At 31.8% G+C, this 22,152-nt stretch overlaps 1 protein-coding gene across 1 annotated transcript in view; it reads left to right on the plus strand.

Annotated features, from left to right (window-relative positions):
- The window catches only part of LOC142328335 (uncharacterized), a 100,427-nt gene that overhangs the window by 68,167 nt on the left and 10,108 nt on the right, over nucleotides 1-22,152 (plus strand). The window contains 5 exon segments of the mRNA XM_075372040.1: nucleotides 3,077-3,226; nucleotides 11,930-11,992; nucleotides 12,639-12,728; nucleotides 15,627-15,785; nucleotides 19,912-20,026. Of these exon segments, the coding sequence (XP_075228155.1) occupies nucleotides 3,077-3,226; nucleotides 11,930-11,992; nucleotides 12,639-12,728; nucleotides 15,627-15,785; nucleotides 19,912-20,026 (577 nt within the window).

The following is a 22,152-nucleotide window of genomic DNA, read 5'->3' on the forward strand; positions in this document are numbered from 1 at the left end:
TAAAACCAGTTTTTGACTTAATATTTTTAATTAAAAAGTATTACTTCACTTTTTTGCTGTAATTCCTAACATTAGGGTGATGTTCAACAATTTTTGTAGAAAAGTCTGAAAATTTTTAAAAGCTTGTATCTTGCAAAGTATTAAACTGCAAATGTGTATTGGGCTAAAATTTTGATTAGCTTAATTTTAAATGAAACATATTCTTACCATTTTTGTTGTAAGCCCTACAATAGTAATTATTGAAGCCCTATTAGAGTGATTTTTGAAGAAAAGTCGAAAACCAAAGAAGAAAACAAAAATTGCGAACCTGAATTTTTGGCATCCCTGTAAGTTTATTTTACTGATAGTTTATAATAACTGCGCAAAATCTGTCACCTTAATCCAGCAGGTCATAGTTCCAACTAATTTGCTCTAAGCCACCACACTGTTACAAAACAACTAATATTGGAGAACTTATTAATAATTTGTCATAATTTCTGCAAATTTGTTGTAATTAATTTAAAATCTCCAGAATAATAAAAGAAATAATGTTTAATGAGGGCATCAGTCAATTTTTTCTCAAACTTTTTTCTCCTTAATACATTTATAATTTTATGCATGTATATGCATATAAATATTATTCAGCTGACATGATTGAAAAGAAAGGATGTTTGCTCTATATATTTTTAACTCATCTAATTTTTATCAAAGTTGCCAATGAAGCAATATGTAGTGGAGACTAAAATGGAATCAAATATAAGTAAATTTTATTAATTAACAGAGAAAATATGTATATATTTTACCTCTCTACAAGATTCTGTCGCAAAGCCTCTCTTCTCTCCTCTCTCCTCTCCTACTTGACCTATTACCTCTTCATTTCATAGTTGCAGGAAAATCTTTCCAATTTTTAGATCTGTATTTGATATTAACAGATTTCTTTTTTTGCTTAAACATTCTCCTTGCTTATACAAGTTTACTTTTTAATTTTTTGTTTTTGCTTCATTTATCCTGTGTAATTTTGTTCCTTAATAGTAAAATTCTATGACTACCTGGGAATGTCTTTAGTAACTGTACTTCACAATTAAGTTGCGTATTCAGAACAAGATTATGAAGTTGAATGTTCTTCATAATGAAGAACATTATGAAGTTCTTAATGTAAAGAAACACATTAGTTCTTAATGGCTAATAAATTAAAATAGGAAGAAACCTTTTCTGTGTAAATCTCAGTAAATTGGCTACTGAAACTTTAAAATATTTGTCAGATTTTTAAAGAGTATACTTTAGTAACCTCATGAAGATCTATACCTCAGAAATGAAATGCAACATTTAATATATACTATAAGCACTTAAAAACATATGATAACAGAGTGCATTTACTATAGAAACAAATACAAATACAGTAGCATTAATAACAACCTTGATATTCAGTTCATATGTTAAAGATATTACAGCTTATTTCACTTTAAAATGAAATTCAACTACACAAAAGCACATATCACAAAATACATTTAGAATTAATTATAGTTTACTTTTGACGTTCTCTTTGAACGTATATCCTAAACAATCTGCCCTGCCCAAAAAAACAGTTATAATTTTCTTTAGCTAGAACCACGGCCAATGTGTTTGTGCTAAACAGCTTACCATTGTTGTTAAGATGGCTTTAAAAATAATTTAAATGTTTTGACTCAAGAAGTGTCAGCAAATTTTTAATTTGGTTTGGTTTTTTCATTAAATATAAATTGCGTTTAGTATAATTTGCAAGATAATTTTGATTCTATATAATTTTCCACTACCAGTCATCATGGATAGTTCATTAATTGGGGTTTTTTTATAAAATGTTTTACAAAATAATAATTTTTTAGTAAAATCATTATTTGTTAATTTGCCTTAAACTTTACATTATTAATGGGTAATGAAGAATTTAAGCAAATTGTTAAATGCAGTAACATCCATATTTATCAAGAGAGGAACATGAATAATGTAACACATTGTTTTATAGTACATTGTAATCTCACAGCATCATCTTTACTAATAAAACGAATATCTCTGCCTTATACCTTAGCATAGATCTCTTTTTCTTGTCATGATCCCTTGAAACACTGTTCCTGGATTTTTTAATTGTGAGACTCTGACATTGCTTCTCCAAGCCTGATTTTAATATTAAATTTTTTCTCCCCTATTCTGTATCAGAGCTGTACTTTCTCTCCTTTCTGTATCTTGTAACTCTCTATTCCTTTTGTCCATTAGTTAACCTGATCTCCTGATGCTCTTTCTCCTTATTAATATCATTTATAAGTAACTGATATTTTTATGCTTGTATTTCTAAAAAATAAAATTATTATTTGATGACAAAGAGCGAAGGAAATAATACTCTGAATAGTTATAAAAAAAAACTAAACCATTCTGATTTTCCAAATAATGTCCAACATTGCTTTTACTACCTTTATATTGAGAATTTTACTGTGTATTGTATCTGTCATTCAGTTCTCTAATTTTCTTTGTTATAATTCTTTACATCATTTACCAAAAAATACTGTCATGTTTTTATTTTGCTTTGGAAACCCTGATTATTTTAATTTAGTTTCATTCAACTTTCACTTTTCTCTTGTGCACTTGCCTGAAGAAAAATGTAAAATTTACTGTTCGTCTGTTTTTTTTTTTTTTTAATTCTATATGTCTTTCTTCTTATATTAACTGTTAACAATTGGCATAAGATTACTAACTGTTTGGTCTTCCATGTGCGTAAAAAATTTAAGCTGTGAATTGATTTTGTTAAAAATATTTAAGGATGTGGTCTTATATCTAAGAAGGCAAATTGATATGAATGCACAATATGGACTCACAGACAAAGCCAAATACAAGAACTTTTAAAGTATATATTAAGTTAAAATGGTTATATGCATTTTTATACCATCTTTGAAACAAGAAATAACTTCAAAAATATTGAAAAACTACAAAATAATGTTTAGTCTAAGTTTCTTTTAAAATCTTTTTTCTTTGTTTCGTAAGTGATGTTTATTATTTGGAAACCTTTTTTGCTAATGTTTATTTAACGGTTCGTTTTTGATTTACGCAATTTTGACAGTGTTTATTTCAGAGCTTGTCATCCAATACTTTCAACAAAGGAGATAATTCACAGCCGTCAGAAAATGAAATTGTTTTACCAAATTCTGATTTTAACTTTTCAAATGCTATTCCTTCATCTTCATCAGTAGATGTCAATCAAATTACAGCTATTGAGCCTCAGGTACATACTGTATTGATTATTATATATAGTTTTTAGTGTTTAGCAAAAAATTTTAGAATGAAATATTCAATTTTTTAAATAATGCTGTGTTAGTACATTTTTAATACGTTAAAATCATTAATATACGTAACTTCTGTGTATCCGTTTATAAAATTTGCCCTGGTGCCTCATAAATTCTATAATTACAAAGTGTATATCACACACAAGCATCATTTCCTGATAAAAATTAATAGGCAGGCTGTGAGTCAAATGTTCATGCAATAGCTTTAGTAGTTCATTAGGGATTTGTCAACCATTTAGTTAGCAGTATAAGCTGTTTGCTTTCCATGATGGTAGTTAAGATGACTGGATATTAAAATAAAAATATTAGTTTTTCAATAAAGACCAATAATGGTTTTTCATTCAGTTTCTCATTATAAAAGACATTAATATAGTGAAATTTACTGTTTGCTATTTAAAATTTATGGGTTTACATTAATGGTGAAGTAAAAGTAAAGCACATTATGTAGGGTGATTCACTTTGAATTACTGGTGCTTTCTGAGCTTATTCTTCTACCAAAAATAATGAAAAGTCTATATGTGCAAACATGGGTTCGGGAACGCTTCGTTAATAAGTTATGGCTAGCAAAACATTTTGCCCTAATTCCTGGGCAAAGAGCAAAATAAAACCTTACTGAAATTTTAGGAATTCAAATTGAAGGGGGTAAACTTGATGGTTTCTTATGATCCAGAATCGTATATCCTCAGTAGTTTTCATAACGCAAAACAGAAAGATTTGTTTCTAAAAACACATTTTTTATATTTGTAAACAAAAACTTGGTTACATGGCTAATAAACGCGTAAAATTTATTGAAACTGTAGAGAATTTATTACTGAGAAAATATAAAATGATGTAAAATAACCCAATAAGAATCAAATAAAAGTTCAAGAAATATGATCTGTTTACTATCACGTAATTACATGAAAACAAAGGTATTACACATACAAAGCATGTTTGCTTTTCTACAAAGTGCAATGACATAAAAAATAGTGTTGTATTAAAGATAAAAATAAAATTAATTGATTAATAAATTAAATGAGTACAGAAAACCTGTACTAATGTTATTCAAACGATAAAGTTTATTGTTTATACTCCAATTCACTGTCAAATTGAAAATTTGGAGAATTTGAGAAATTATGATTTTGTAAGTTGATAACACAGAAATCAGCTGGCCAACAATGCATTTTATGTAGTGTCATCAATGCAATGTATGTTCTGCATTACTACTGTGAATTTTTGCCAGTACAGTGTAGTTTAAGGTGTGTGTGTGTGTGTTTTGTTTTAATTGGTGTTATACTGCAATAATGCCTTCTATTTACAGCTGAGGAATATGCCGACATGGTATTTATCTTGGGAGTGGGTGATGAAAGCACCTGCTGCTGCTGCCTAACCATAGAGTTCCAAATTCTAAAACAATTAGTGGACATTCCATGCGCTACAAGAAAAATGTACACTTAACAGCATTGGTATTCATCGCAAACTTTCTGCCCATCATGATTCCAATAGTGATGAAATCATTTTTGAGGCTACGCAAACACAGTCCAGGTGTTAGTGAAGATACCTTTCCTGGCAATTCAGAGTTATCCAGTCTATGGTATGGAGGACACTTCATAACAACAAGCTACATCCTTACCCAATCTTGGCTTGCAGTATTGCAACTGGTTGTATATGAACCACTGATTGCACATGTTCATTTTATTTACTAACAAGGTTCAGGGTACTCGGGAAGACATCCCAAGCAATAGCCTTTACAACATTTGCAAACAGTGGCAATAACCTTTGCAACGAGCACACATTGGCAGAAGTCAATCCACACATGAAAGTACAACATAATTTCTACCAATGATATAGCATCAGTGGTTTGGTCTAGTTTATGATCAGCTAATTGGACCATCTATTCCCCCAGTATATCTAAATTACGACATTTACTTAGAATTTCATTGGCCGTGGCAGCCACAATCCTGGCCACCAAGATCACCTGATTTAATATCGTTAGATTTTTGCATGTGGGGTTGGATGCTCCTATTACAGTTGCCGCTACACAAATTAAGGAAAGTCATGCAGATTTGTGGAGTGCAACACTAGCAGTCTGAAGGTATGCAACCAAATGTACTGAAGTGCAACTGATTTTTGAATTATACTTTATTAAATATATCAATTAAATTTTATTTTTTTAACATTGTATTTGCTATATGTTAACTTCACTTTTTATAGTTCACACTTAAGTTTTCATATGATGATAGTAATACTTGAATTTGTATTTATTTTTTTATTTAGCTATTTTAAATCAGTTTTCTCAGAATTAAATTCTCTACAAGTTTTGATAATCGATTTTATGCATTTATTAGTTATTTAACAAAGTTTTTGTGTTGCAAATGTAAAAAAATACATGTTTTTAGACAACAAATTTTTGTATTTTATGTCTGATATTATGAAAACTACTGGAGATATAGTTCTGGAACCTGTTGTATTCAATTTTTCTGGTCAAGAACCATAAGAAACATCAAGTTTACCTCTGAATTTGGGTTCGTAGAATTTCAGTGTGATTTTTATTTCACTCTTGGCCCAGGAATCAGGGCGAAATCTTTGCTAGCCATATATAATTCACTTAAAAAATAAAAGAAAAGATTTACATAACTAAATAAGTGTTAATTATTATTGGTTTACACTAGTATGCTTCACTTATGTATAATATTAATATTATTAAAAAAATACAAAACTGTGATCATTGAAAGACATTTGTGATCATCCTGTATGCATTGTTTCACATCATTCAGTTGTGCATTAAGTCGTTAATGCTTCATAACTTACTGAACTTTCAAAACAAATTTTTTTTTAACCTGCGGGTCTACCATTAGGCATGCTCCAGAAAATGAGATGAATGATTTGTAGCATGCGTGAAAATGCTATGACTGACTGGGATTCGAAGCCAGGACCTCAAGATGAAAGGCCGAGACGCTAGCACTCGTGCCACAGAGACCGGCTTACAAAACAAATTAACTTATTCATAAATTCACTGAACTTATGAATGCTTTTACTACCTTTCCCTTTTTTCATATTTGAACTTCCTTTTATGAGGATCTGTTTTAAAGTTAATCAACAGCACTTTTAATTTAAAGTTAATCACCTTTGTTTCTTTTTCTTCTCTCCCCAAGACAGGAAGAAATAAATATGATTAAATACTAAATATAGTGTTTTTTTTATTTTTATTAATTATTTAATTTTAATAGATCTTGTATAATTTCAGTCATTCATTGCAATTATTTTCAGAACCAACAGTTACTAACAGTCCCAATATCTTTAATCTCTAAGAGTTCTATTCACCACTGGTATATTGTATTTTTTCCCCTCCCCTTACTGGGATCGCTCATGGAGAAAATTACATCTGGTAAAGGGGAGTGTCACACCATCAGGCATCGAAATGCTGAGTGCCCACTGCCTCATTGCACAGAAGTGACCCCCATGTGCTCGAGGGCCCCCCTAAGCGATCAGCTGTGGACCTATCCGCCCCAGCACCCTCTGATGTCTCAATTCCTGGCGGGACTCTTCATAAATATGTAGCGCTTATCCATCACCTTCTTAATATAGCTCTCAACCACTTTCCATTCTTATAGCATTAATGCTATAAGAATGCTGTAAAGGCAGGAATGCTGCCTTTTAGCAGCATTATGCTTTGTGTGTCCTCCGGATGGAACATTTCTTCCAAGCCTCTAACATATTTAACATCTCCTTGTGTTCTTCATCAAAGTGCGCGCAAGAGAAATGCACATGGTCAGGAGTCTCTTCCTCATCGCAGTCAGGGTAACAATCCATGTGGTCCAGGCTGTATTTTTACAGATATGCCCTGAAATTACCATGACCTGCCTTCGATATTGGTTTTGATTTCTTGTGTCTTTGCCTTTTTGGCTTTGGTCGTTATGCTGTTTGCCTCCAAAACTGCTCCACATCTGAAGTAAAACACAATTGATTAGCCCTTAAAATTAAAATAAAACTATTTTTTTTTTCAAAATTATTATTTTCCATTACTTAAAAATATATTTTGTTACAATTTCAACCAGTTTAGTTAATATCAGTAACAGATAATTTATCTGGTATTATTTTTAATATCAGATGCATTGTAATACAATGAAATAGTTATTCAAATAATCTGATGCTCATTGTTTTAAATCAGTGAGGCAAGACACTTAGAGATTAGATGTGTTTTCGATAATAGTCTTAAATATAAAACAATATGGTAGTAATTTGTTAAATATAATTTTATTAGTTTTTAAATTATGTAAATTAAAAACAATATGTAATGATGAGGTTAAGATTCTGGTTATGTCACTGACCTATGTTCACTGGTTTTCCCTTGTTAAATTTGGTCACTATTTATTATTAATACCAAACAAAATTACTAATTCAAAATTTCAACATTTTTAAGATAAATCACAAATATTTTTTGCCTTCAATTTACAACATCCCAACCCTGTAAGGGGAAGACACCTTGTGATGTTACCGATTGCCACACCACCCCCTCCATCCGAGTCCTGAGGGGCTTTACCGGAGGTCGTCTTTAGACCCTCTAACTGATTACATCTCACAGTCATCAGCCAGGTCTACTACCGATGCTACCAGATACTACTGATGTCAGCAGACATTTGCATCAGTAAAATACAAATAAGATTTTGCTTTCACGTAGGCCTCAAACGGACATCTTCACATTCAACCTACATGATTCCCTCAAACTAACTTGCTGAAACTGCAGAAGCGTGAATCCTGTGCCTGATCCAGATTTGACAGCACCGTTTATGACTGAATGCCTCAGAAAACTAACGAGTTAAAAGTTAAATTAGTATACCCAATAAGTCAACCAAATTAGGTCACCTAACAAGTGGAATGTAACCTCGTTCCAGTCCATGTGGGAGCCAGGGGACAAACCCCGCATCCCCACCCCCTCACATCATGGAGTTTTACGTGGCATTACTAAGTCACAATCAGGACCACCACCAGTGGAACAAAGCCACACCACCATTCACATGGGCTACCATACCCCAGCAGCACAGCCACCCCCACCAGCAGAAGTCCTAATTCAAATCACAAACACCAATTTAACCATGGCACGATGCCAATGCATCTACTTCCAATTATCCAATGCCTAGGCCGGAACCCTACCCACTTGTGATCCTACCATGATCAAATACCTTTATTAAATTCCCTCTGCAGACCTACACACCGCAAGGGCGCGAAGAAAACCAACCACTATAGACCACTCCTCATGGATCATCCAGTTAATATGGAAATCCAGAAAGGAATGTATTCTCTCAAGTTCCCTAACAGCTTGTGAATGTTCGACCTCATATAGGGGGACAGATTCAGAGCATGTGATCCACTGTATCATCAGTCTCACAATCAGGGCATTGGCTCCAATCCACCAAATGAAACCTAGCCAAACTCGCTCGAAAGAAACCATGCCCGGAGAGAAACTGTGTGATATACCGATTGGGGGAAACCATCCAATTGCACCTAAATCAGACATTATTGGAAAAATACCATGCGTGTAGCGACCTGTGGGGAATTTGTCGCACCTAACCTGCCAAGATGCAAGACCCTGATCTTCAGTCTCCTGTTTTCGTTCTGACATTAATAGGTTATTTACCTTGGAAATGTAGCTTTCCTTATGCTCATTAGCCAAGATATGTATTGGTTTGACTCCAGCTACAACACAGACTGCCTCCCGCAAGTCTGTTCTATAACTGCCTATAACAGCCTGCAAGAGGAGTTGCTGGACCTGCAGCAAAATGTCTGCATAACACCTTAAAGCCAAGCAAGCGGTGAGCCCAGACAGGTGCAGCATATACTATAATAGCCTCACTGACACCTTTGTAAAGGATATACATGGTACGGTAATTCAACCCCCAATCGGGATAAATGACTACGGATTCCATAAAAAGTATCAGTGGCCTTTCAAGGATAACACCCAGGTATTTTTGAGCTGTAATGTACCGAATGGGGAGACCAGCCATCTGAACCTAGATTCGTTGGGAAGCAGGCAATCGGCCCTTAAGCAACATCATCATGATTTTCTCTGGGCTGAAAATCATCTTATGTTGGAGATTCCACAGTCAGAGTGTCTTACAAGCATGAGCAGCTCGGAACCCTACCTCGTTATGCGAATCCCCTTCAATCAGTAGCAGCATGTCATCAGCTTAAGCGACAACACGACAACCACATGTCGACCTCAAACACAACATGGAATCAAATTCTATAATCCAAAGAAGGAGACCCAGAACACTGCCCTGCGGGCATCCTTTAGTTAAGGTCTTAGAACCTTCTCATCTCAGAACCTCTGAGCTGCCATCACACAGGGAAATGGTCCAATGGCTCAAATAACTTGAGAGCACTTATTATTCATTTCATGTACATTTACGCTTCTGCATTTAAACAGGGAAGAGGGCCATCATAAGTTATTAAATACCCATGGATATGTTCAGAAAAATCCCTAATACATATTTGCATGAACTAGAGGAAGCTATATCCATCACCTTTAGTATGGCATCCTCAGTGCCCTTGCTTGGTCGGAAACCACACTGGTTGTCCATCAGCAAATGATCAGTAACCAATATAACATTAATGTGCAAATATAGAACCTTCTCAAAAACTTTGCCAATCACAGGCAAGAGAGTTAGTGGACGGTAAGAAGAACTACAGTAGGATCTTTGTCACCACCTTTGAACAACAATACCAAATCTACACGCTTTCAACACGCCGGTAAGTGGCCGGCGAAGAGCAACCTATTGTACTCTAATTAGAGGACCAAGAACTACTGGAAGCGCTCGGACGAGAAGCTCCACTGTGATACAATCATATCACCTGACGCACCTCTGCCTCAGTGAACTCAGATTGTAAGTTGGTCTCTAAAATTGCAACTTCCCGCCTGACACGGGGGTGATATGAAACCTTACCCACTATAGTGTCACTGGGAGCAAATCATTGAGCAAAATAGTAAGGACATGGTCCTTATCAATTACCACACCCTCGCAGGTTGACAAAACTGACAAGAGGACATCTTTCCTATGTCCAAGGGCTCTATACACAATGTCCCAAGGGTCTTTATTCCCTTGCTTCTGAATGAAGGAATGCCAGGAATTTTGCTTAAAGGACCTAATGCTATGAAAGTGCCTAGTCCTCCTTCTGCAGTTAAGGCCGCAAGCATGATGAAACTCAAGTCACTGCCATGATCAGTGATCCCACTGTACCAAAGAAGTGACATCGCATTAACATCAACACCAGTAGAATTGGACCATTACTCACAATACGAAGGATCCTATCTCATCTCGCTAGATGTTCCTCAGTGGGATCCCTGTATTGGAAATTTGAACTAACAGCTTCAAGGTTCTCTCCGCAAATGGCAAGTCTGATCACAACATGATGTGCGTCAGAAACCTGCGTATAAAGACACTATCAAGTGACTTCCTGCAAACATACATACAGGTATGCCCTACACAAAACTTTTTCCACGTGTGAAAGCCCAGCAGATCACCCGTAACATCGAGGCTCCGTCTCTCTACAACCTTATCTAACTCAACCTGGACTACATAAGCATCCTGGGCAGTAAGTTGACTGAACCTAATCATCTAAGGAATTAAAGTACAGCTCAACAGCCACACTCCTTACTAATAACTGGCTCATGATTCTTGTGCAACCTCTTACAGTTAACACAGGCCAGAGCCTCGGACCTATGCGAACAATCATCATGCTTGTGGCCCTCCTCACCATAATGGGCACACACCAAAGCAAACTTACAAAATTTAGCCCTGTGACCATATCTGCAGTACTAGAAACGTCTTTGGACATCCACGTACTCTTATACCCAGCAAGACCCTAAATCGATAATCAAGTCTGCCTGCAGATTACAAAGATTCCGTGATATTTCTGGGTATCACACCTACCCATTTTAAAGACCAACCTGCAGTCCTGCCAGAAGGTGGCTTCATCCAAATCAGTGTTCTGCTCCCTAATGAGGAATATGACATTTTCATCAGTAAGGCCACGGTCAATATTATAGACTATAATGCGGAGCGTACGCATTCTCTTTGGGTTTATTTTTACATTTAGTCACTTAACCTCAGTGGAATCTCTAATTGGTTGAATAGTCTCTTGTATCATCCGCTTCAACAACTAATCCCTTGTAGTTCTCTTTGATGTTTCTGATTTTAAGAACCTTTATGATTACTCAATTTGGAAATTGTTGAACAAGTATTATAAGTAATAAAAAAGTAATCTTTTTACGTTCAAATTTTTTTTTTAATAAATTTTTTGAAATTTGTTAATAATTTCTCATAATTTTCATTAGATTATTTAAGTTTTAATTACATAATTCTGTTATAAAAAATAATTTATCTATTTGCAAGTTTGGAATCTATTTAGCAAATAAAACAGATTTAGAAATCAAGAAATTTATGTAGTTTCTCCTAGCTTTAGTAATTTTTACAAACAAATAAACATAACCTGCATCACCATTAGAAAGAGAATAAAAGTAGATACTGTTTTTAGTTAGAAACAATGCCAGCAGAAGGATGAGAATACAATACACCTGTTCTCAGATGTACCTACATAACATAATGGATTCCATGTGGGATAAAAGCTTCTCATTTAAAGTCTTTCATATTTGAATTATGATAAAACAAAAGTTATTAAAATTGATTCTTGATTAATCATTGTCTCTAACATTTATATCAATGATAAACTGATTATGTGAGTGCTGTATTTTAATGCTTCCCTAAAAATTTCTATAAGTTTGATTATTAGACCTAGCAACATACCTGTAACATAACATAACATAACATAACTGACAGTGCAGTGATATGTTATCAGTTTTGTGCAGAATTTTTTACATTAGGTTTAAATTAAAATCGAAGTCACTTTCTTACATCAGCATTTAATAAGATGTGAAGAGAAAACAAACCATGAGGTGCTGAAAAGTGGGTTTTGCTAAAACTCAAAGAAGTAATTTTAAAATCCAAAACATCTTTAAAATGTCTACATTTAATCTAAAGATATTTACTGTATAATATACAATTTGATCAGTTTTTTCTAATCTGAATATGTTACAAATTCACAGATAAGTCTTTGCTTAAGATCTTTTTTTGTTACAAATTAGTTGGTTTTGAAATTTATATGTAATACACACTTTCCTTTTAAGTGTAGTTTTATTATAACTTATGCATTTTATTATACTGTAAAACAAAATTGTAGTGAAGACAGGAATTGGCTTTCAATAATTATTCCTGACATGTGTAATCTCTTGAATAAATACCATCATTCTGACGCCAAACATCATATTTTACAGTTGTGAATACATGGTTGCTGATATTTACTATTGTGTTACAGTTGCTGCTGTTGCAGAAAAAATTGGAATCTGAATCTGACAAGAGACAATCCCTTGAAATGCAGGTGAACAAACTGATTGTAGATCTACAGGTAATGATGATAAATAACTGGTATGGGATAAATATAACTTTTTAATTAGGTGGTTAATAGAGATAATTGACTGAATAGATCAGCTGAATTTGATTTTATGACTAGGTTAATCACAAGCATACAAAGGTTCATATTTATCGATTTTTTTTTAGTGTAATTTTTTTTAGATGATTAATTCACCACTTAACCTTTAAGCTGTCATGATAAATGGAATGGAAATTTTTGTATCATATAAACCAAGATTTGAACTTGGACCTTCTTAATAAAAGGCTTAAAAGCTACACTTTCTGCCCCACAGATCAGCTTATAGTTTTACTTAGTGGTTTAAAGTAAAAATCTTTTGAGTTTTAACATCTAATGTATATTATTTACTTTATATTGATAAAAGAATATGTAAAATTACACCCATGTTAAAAACATACAAAAGTATAAATTAATTCCAAAGTAAAGTATTAAATATTGTAAAGTATTAATTAATTACCAAATTAACTCTGTACAGTATGATTTTTAAGTTTTCATACTTGACCAATTGTAAATTGAATCCAATATCAATTATATAACTATTCATCATTTAATCATGACTGAGACTGATTAAATAACAGGGTTCATTACAAAAAAGTAAGGGTTTACATTTAAGGTCATGTATGACAGATTTGAATCAATGTTAAAATTTTAAAGATAAAAATATCTACTGATAAAAGTATTATTGAACATTCTAAAAGGAAAAAATAATATAGTATTAGGAGTATACTGTTCTCCAAATGAAAAGTGAGGTGAATTTTCTGAAAACTTTAGATGAAGATTATAATCTTTAGATAGGCTCATTGAAAAATATAACAGAATAGTAGTTTTAAAGATTTTAAAGATATTTTGGTGGTTCTAGTATGTGTAACAAATTATATAATACTTGTTTTGAACGCCTATACAACCTTTACATTATGGTTAGTGGTTATGGTTTTAATATAGTTAAAATGTGTCTAATATTATAATAGAGAAGATAATATTTTAAGTTTTTTAACTTGAAGGATAATAACTTATCCAGATAATATGTATCAAGTTGTTGTAAAGTCTCTGTAAATTGTAGTAATAGTAGTCAACTGATAATGAAAGAATTTGGCTCCACTCTAGCAATGTAGTAGAATAATCAACTTGAAATAATCAATGTACTTAACAAGTTTATTATTAACTGATAAATAACTTCATTGTAGCATCTCATATCAGGAAAATTACTTAAAAAGTTGCTAAAAAAATAGAAAATATCATCAAGAAATTCAATGATTTATTAAAAGTTAATAGAACGGGTTCAGGAAAAGTAATTTGATTAAAAAAAAAGAACCATATTTTATATTAATAAAGCTTGAAGAAAATTGTAAAAATAATTAGGTGAAAGAAGTACTACGAGCTAAAAGGTAAAATATTTGTTGTATCAAACTTTTAATCTGTACAGTGGAAAATAATAAAGAAAAAAGATATTAAAAATTTAGCAACTTTTCCAAAATATTATGGATTTGTAATGAAAATTAATTTTTAGATATCTAGAAAATTAGCTACTCAATTAATAAATATTTCAAGTACCAGCAATTTAAGTCGTGCAGAATAAGGGAATTACCTACAACAAAGATTAAAGTTTTCATATAGAAAGTTTGCAAAGATATTCTAATATGAGCGTAGAACTAACCATGAAGAGAACTTGGATTTAATGATTAGATCTCTAAAAAAAACAATAATTTTTTTGTGGTATTGATAAAGTATTATTTGTAAAATATAATACTAAAATATTGCAGTGAACAAATAGTAGGCCCATTTAATTAATGCCTTCCTGAAGTAGGAATATTCCCTGGGAAATTAAAAATAAATTAAAAGTATTTGAAAGTGTAATACTCAGTAAATGGAAATTCATTTAAATGAAAATAATATATGTTAGGAGCAGAACAGCACAATGATTAACAGTAAAGATTATATACTAATATTTTCTTTATGACAAATTGAATAATTTATTTTTTTTGGTTGAGATTAGAAGGCCCAGATTTACCCAATGTACTCTCCTGTCATTGGGCTTATTGTATAACCATTAAACAGGAGAAAATCCACAGGCAGTTCTACCTTAGCGTATCAAGGATGTACTGGCTCTTCAGATCCCAGCATCTTAATCATGGAGAACATTCCAGGGTCAGACCTACACCCATATAACTAATAACAGGAAAGAAGGGATCAGGGATAAGAAAAAAAGGTTGGGTGGAAGAAAGGACAATCTACCCGTCAGGGTAGATAAGAATAAGTTATTTTCTTTTCCTAGACTTGAAAACCAATTTTACTTGGTTAAGTAATACTAACAAATTTTATATTGATAATTTTTCATACTTTTATTTAAGCTCCTTTCTTGGTGATCTATAAATCAGTAGTATTTTAATTTTCACTTTGTTGATGAAAGTGGAAAGTTTTGAATTTTATTTATAGTTGTTTTTTTTTTTTTGGTTGGAGGTATGGAGTTAAAAACTGAGTTGTTAAAGTTAATTAACTTAAGTTAATTCATCAGATTAATCTTACTTGTTACATAATCACTTGCTGTGATCATAGTTACAATGGTGATTTGATTAAGCACTTTGCAGTTTATTTAGATAAGTGACTTTCTACCTTCTGTTTCATTTGAGAAGTTTCAGCAACCTAGTAATAATAAATAAGGGACAAAGTACAAATTCAATGCTTTAACTATTTAACATTCTTTAATTATTAAGCATTTGTATGTATAATCTTCAGTTGCTAGTGAGTGAATCTGTAAATCTTGCTTGAATTCAAAATATGGAAATCATGTACAGCATTACTCTACACCAATTATTTTATTATTTTAAATATGTAAAAATAACTGTGAATGTAAACTTTATTGGGTGCTTGTTTCAGGAGAAAATAGAACAGAATAATGGTACAAATCAAAAAAATGTCTTAAGTAATGAAAATCAAGAACTAGCTGTTGGTATTATGCGGCAACAGGCTTTAATCGATAGCGAGTATAATCTTAATGAAAAAATATCGCAGATAAACTTCATACTTCAACAGCAGGTATATACCCTGTCTACATTTAAATTATTGTTAGCTTTGATTTTATTTCATTTCTTGTTGAAAGAGTTATTTGATAATCCAAATAGATTTTGGTCAACTGATAGAGTTTATTCTATCAAAAGAGTATTCCATGTTTCAAAACTATTAGGTTATTAGTAATCTATTTTTTTTGGTATTTTAATGTCAATTTAAACTTTAAACATGTAATGGCATTTAATCACTCCATTGAATAAGTGGTTTGTTTCCCTTGTTTGTGAAATGAGATTACATTACCTAAGATGTCTTACAACCTAGATTCACCTTCTAGTATATACATTAATTAAAATCTAAGAAGAGATAAAACCAAAAAGACAATCCAAGAGATAGGTAATGTTATGGAGTTCAAATGTAAAAAGGAATTTTATAGCCATAAAATCTATTTAGTGTGATGCACTCTTGTACCTCATTGCATGTGTCTGTCTCATTAGAGTGAATGACACACTTTTTCTCAGTGCTTTCTCTTGCCAATGCAAAAATATATTTAAATTCTTTCTTAAGTAGGATGGACAAAAAATATTCCAGTGGTACTAACATCTACATTATATGGTGACTAGGGGACAGATTCCACTTCAACTTAGAGAATTTCCATAATTGTAGTAGCAATGTAAAGCTGCTTTAAGTGATAGCAGTGCTAAGGAAGAATTAAATCTCTTCTTGAAGGTAAGGAAGATTGGTGACTCTTCTTGGAATGATTTGCAGACTTCACTTTATACTTGTAGTGTAGTAATGTGAACAATGATAATTTTTTGTTCTATGAAAAATTCAAAGTATATTTTGAATAATCCCTAAAAAGAAGGCTTCTCCAGAAATTATGTGATAGCATCTAATCTTTCTTAAACTTCAAGATATAAGATGTAGAACCCACCCAGCACTCACTTTGCTAAATTTTAAATTTGAGTTTTGTCTTGCCGTTTTTCTACACTTCCAACACTTTTTTTAAGTTTTCAAAGATTTCCATAAAAGTAATTACCAGATCCTCTCAAGTAAGCTCAGTTTCTCACTCTGTTATTTTCATTGACTAAGGTTCGTATCCAACAAGCATGCATTTCATTTTTAACTTTATTCTGACATCTGTGGATGTCTTTTTTAATATACACCAGGCTGAAAGAGAGACATCCTCAAACTGATTTTTAAGTTTTACAAGAATTTCTGGTGAAATGACTCCTTCATTTGTGAAACATAATAATAATAATAATAATAATGCACGCTGTACCTTGATTACAGCTGACAGGTAGGAGAGAAATAGCAGCTAAAATTGTTTGCAGGTTTAGACATGCAAGTGTTTGATTAATGAGTCATCTCCCTTGCACTCGCTAATAAGACCAAATCATGAAAATTTGAGTTTATATCTGTATCTTCATAAAAATTAATTTGCCACTGCTTTGCAGCAGTCAAGAAGTTTGCATCTGGTGTTATTTAACTTTTTAAACAGTTTAAAGGAACTAGTTTGTTAAATATGTCTTATTAATAGCCATTGGCATTTTATATTTTTACTACACATCCTCCAGTTTTTAAAGCTACTTTTTGAAATGTTCCAGGTGTTGTGGAACTTTCAGTTAGAAGAGATAAAACCCCTAGAATTCTAGTTATTTTATATTAGTTTAGATAACTACTATTCACATTTTACAAATTTATGATTTTTTAACCTAAAAATATATATTACAGTATAAGAAAATTTTTTAATTTCTTAAGAATACTCACAAATTTAAAATTTAAAATTTTGTCTCGCAAAGTTTACCATTATTTTTAAAAAAGAATTATTGTTACCTTTATTTGGTTTGAAGTATTATTATTATTGCCATAGAAAAAAAATCAGAAAAGAAAACTATCTATGAAGGTGTTTATCCACTGAGTTATGGAGTTACTTGTTACATAAACACACTTCTTGCTGTGATCATAGTTACAATGGTGATTTGATTAAGCAATTTGCAGTTTATTTAGATAACAGTGAATTTCTTCCTTCTGTTTCATTTGAGAAGTTTCAGCAACCTAGTAATAATAAATAAGGGACAAAGTACAAATTCAAATGTCAAAAAAAGTCTGCTTTTTTAAAAAGTAGTTGCCTTTTTTTAATTTACTGTTGTACTAATTTTATAATTTAATAAATTGTCTTATATACCACCATTTAATCCTTATTAAACTCATTATAAATTAAAAAGTAAAAATATAAATATACAAGTACAAATTAATCAATGCAGTTTTAAATGTTTCTGCATTTATCAAAAAGTTTACTAACCAAAAACAAACAAATAATAAATTGTACTTAAAATTAAATAATAAAAACTTCGAAATATAACGGTGTACAAATAAAATTTCCCTTCTAAATTATTCTTTATTTATCTTATTCAATTAAAAGTTTAGTTACTGTGAAAAAAGTAAATGAAAAATAGTTTATCAGATGTTTTGCTTTTATGTATATTTTATTTATGTTTGGAAAGACTTGGTCCTATATTTTTTTGGGAATCACTACAATATAACTTGTATATAAATGATGATAGAAGTTATTATACCTTACTTTTTGATTAGTAGAAAATATATTAATTATAAAGAATCAGTTGTAGTGTTTATCTTTTATTACCAAAGACATGCATTAGTTTGTATGAATTCTGTGATGTTCTTTCAATGTATATTAAAAATAATTTAATTTATATGTGAGATTCACCCTCACTCATTACTTGTGTTTAAGTCGATATATGAAAAATACGTAGGTAAATCAAATATAAACCACAATTTTTGTTTTATAATTTATTGAAGGATATTAAAAAGAAATACTAAATGCTTCAACAGCAGCATCATCTTCAAATTTCTGTTCTTCAAGTGCTTCATTTAGTGGCCCAAACAAATGATAATCGTAGAGTGATATGTCCAGACTGTATGGAGGGTGTTACAGTGTAGTCCAGAATAAGGATGCCATTTTTTCTTGAGTTTGAGCTGTGGTATGGAGTCGAGCATTGTTGTTAAGGAGAATGACGTCTTGGATTGGAAATTGACGTCTTTTTTTGACAATATGCAAGTTTTTTTTCATCTAAAAGTTGGAAGTAGTATGCAGAATTCACTGTGCAACATTAATGGAGAAAATCAACATGCTAAACTCCTTTAAAATGAAAAAATACTGTGGTCAAAACCTTTTCCACTGAAAGTAGGATTTTAGCTTTAATGTGTGCAGTTTCTCCCTTTTTTCACCACTCCATACTTGCCTATTTTGATTCTGGTGTGTAATGGTGCACCCAAGTTTCATCGCAGGTCATGATTCGATGCAAAAAACTTCTTCAGCTAGTAACGACTCAACAACCACTGGCACACCCTAGCTGATAGAGCTTCTGACCTTGTGTGAGAAGACAAGGGATCCATCATGCTGCCACTTTTTTAAATCCATGATTGCATGAGCACTGGTATAGCTTATTCCAATCACAGAAGCAATTTCTGCAATTCTTAATCAACGGTTGTCCTCAATAAGGTGACAATCCATGAGAACATTTCCCACAGTAGCACTTGTCCTTGGACAACGTTGGTGACCTTCATTTTATGACCAAAAACTGCTTATGCCAATTATACACTTAAATCTTTGTAAGTGTGTCATCCCCGAACTATGCCTGAAGTCTTCTCAAAATTTCAGATGGTTTCACCCTCTGCCAAGAGAAATTTAATAATAAGTTGTACAACATACAATGATACCTGCTGCTCTGACATTGCGATACTGACTAGGACAAAGTAGTGAACTGGCTTTCTAAGAGTGGGATCCCTACTCGTCGTCCTCCACGCATCCCTACATATAACACTGAGAAGCCACGCCCCTCTTCATTAGCCGTGCGTCAACAACAAAAATTCCAGTTTATATTTGATTCGCCCTCATAAAATTAAAAAAAAAAAAACACAAACTCAACAACTATTCAGTTTCTTAAAGAAGGAAGTTGTGTAAAATTGTGCTTGTTGTGCTAGTTCCGAATTTCATAAGCCATCATCATTGATCATATATCTTATTTCTGATTCAGTATGATTGTTAAAATTCTCTTTTAAGATTAATGTATTTTATTTAGTTTAAACTATTTCTATTAGTAAATAATTATTATCTATTTTTTTTTTCCAGATGGAAGAACAAGATAGATTAAGAGAACACAGTGAAATGCAAATGAAAAATGAATATGAGTTAACACGGCAAAAACTTTTATTAGAATTAAGTAGAGTTCAGTGTGCTCTTAAAGGTACATTTAAAAAAAATTTTCACTTCTTAATCTGATAAAAATCTATTACATTTTTTAACAAAAAATAATTGCCTACAGGTGAAATTATTTAATTCTTTAGTTAGATATTTCCAAAGCAAAGCTCCTAGCAAGTTTTATGATCTATATTTCTTAATGTGATTCATATTTGGTGTACTAAATATGAATCACATTAAGAAATATAGATCATAAAAACTTGCTAGGAGCTTTGCTTTGGAATACACCAATATTTTCTCCAGTATTGTATCAATATTTTTCAATAATTCAAAAGTAAATATGTAATACAGCCTTGATTATCTGACTTATGCAGCTTCCTCTCTCAATGTTGGTATATAAAGATAGATATATTTTTAATTTTATAATATAAATCACCGATACAGAATATTAAGTAAGATCTATCTTATCTCCTTAATTTTATTGTGAAAGTACTTTCATCGGATCCCACATCCTCAGTCATGATGAATTATTTAATTAAACTGCATATAAAAAATACTTTAACTATTTACTGGGAGTAATATTTGTTACATTAGTATAATATTAAAATGAAAATTGCTTATTAATTTATTACACAAGTGCTGCTATCTGTTGCATTTTTTATAAGACTGTCTCCATCGAACACTGTTGATGGTTTATCAAATTGAAATTCTGTTTGTATCTATATGTTAATATTTTTCTAATATGTTTAATTTTTTGTTAATTTGTAATATTTTGAAATTTGTATTAATACCTGAAATAGAATTTTTATTGTTTATATTGGTCTGCCATATAATTAAAATCTAAATTAATTATTTTCATAATTTTTGCATTTTCATTTTTTCACCTTTCTAGCAGTTGTGTAGTTCTTTCTTTTGGTTATAAATTTTAGAAATATTGCCACATGATACTATTCTATTTTTAATTGTTACTTTAGAATAGCTTATTAAGTTTTGTTTCATTTCTTTTATGTAAAAAAATTAAATAAAGTCACTTCACTCTTAATACCATAAACTTAAGAATACTGCATTTATTTTGCCCATTTTTATCGCAGTTAACAAACAACCATCTCATAATTTTAGATAGATTGGTTTTTCAAAAACGATGTATTCCTCAAAAAGGAATCGTTATTTTTTACTATTTGTTGGCAGTTTGTTGTACCTTGACTGTTTCCTTCTCGTCGATTTCCTCAATCTTGTTTGCCATGTTCTCATTGTCTAGTTCCACGGTTACTGATATTTAAATATTCACGTTTTTTTTTTTTTTTTTTTTTTTTTTTTAATGCTTTTGTGTTTGTGTTTGTGTTTCAATATGTCTATTCCATTTAAAATGTTAGTTTTCTTTTTTTTTTAATTGTTTATTCTTTCAGTAGGTAATTTTAAGGTAATATTTAACATCAGTTTTTTTTTTATTTGAGAACTTTTTAAAATGGAGTACTCAAATTTCAAGTATTCTAACCTGAGGGAGAGGTGTTCTGAACTCTCTCTTTTGGCATTGGGGAAGAAAGAGGCTAGGTCATATGACTGCAAGCCATCATCGGACTTGATGTGGTGAGGCTGAAGGAGGAGATTAGTTCTCTCAAAAGAGTTGTGTAGATGTTGTCTTCTGACTGCAGAAATTTCTGCAGCTTTCTTGAAAATGTTGTTGAGCATGGCCAGGCTGTGGTAGATTACATCATTTTTTTAAAACAAGGCAAGTTCTTGCAGTTTGGCTGTGTTATCTCCCATCTGTTCCATTACTGAATTGGGAGAGGAAATACTTGACAGTGGTGGTTTCATTGTCATCAGGGCAAGAAAAAAAAGGTATCGAAGGGCTAGTAAGCCTTGTAAAGTTCTTTCGCTTGGAGAAAGTCATGTAAGGGACTATGCAAAGTCATTTAGGGTTACCATGATTACAGTGGTTAGACTGGAAGATCCTCTGCCTTTTGTACTACATGAGGTGGAGGATTTATCACATCATCATTATTATTGGTTGTATGAATGCCATCGATAGTCTGCAAGTGCAGATCCCAGTGTTGCAAAGACCAGAAGATTGAGCCACACAAGGGTGTTATTGGCATCATTACCCAGTTTGACACTGATATTTAAAGCAATCCAAAAGAAAGTGAAACTCTGATAGGAGATATATTGGTTCAG

Source organism: Lycorma delicatula, chromosome 7 (assembly GCF_047948215.1).
Source record: "Lycorma delicatula isolate Av1 chromosome 7, ASM4794821v1, whole genome shotgun sequence".
In the NCBI taxonomy this organism is placed as follows: Eukaryota; Metazoa; Arthropoda; class Insecta; order Hemiptera; family Fulgoridae; genus Lycorma; species Lycorma delicatula.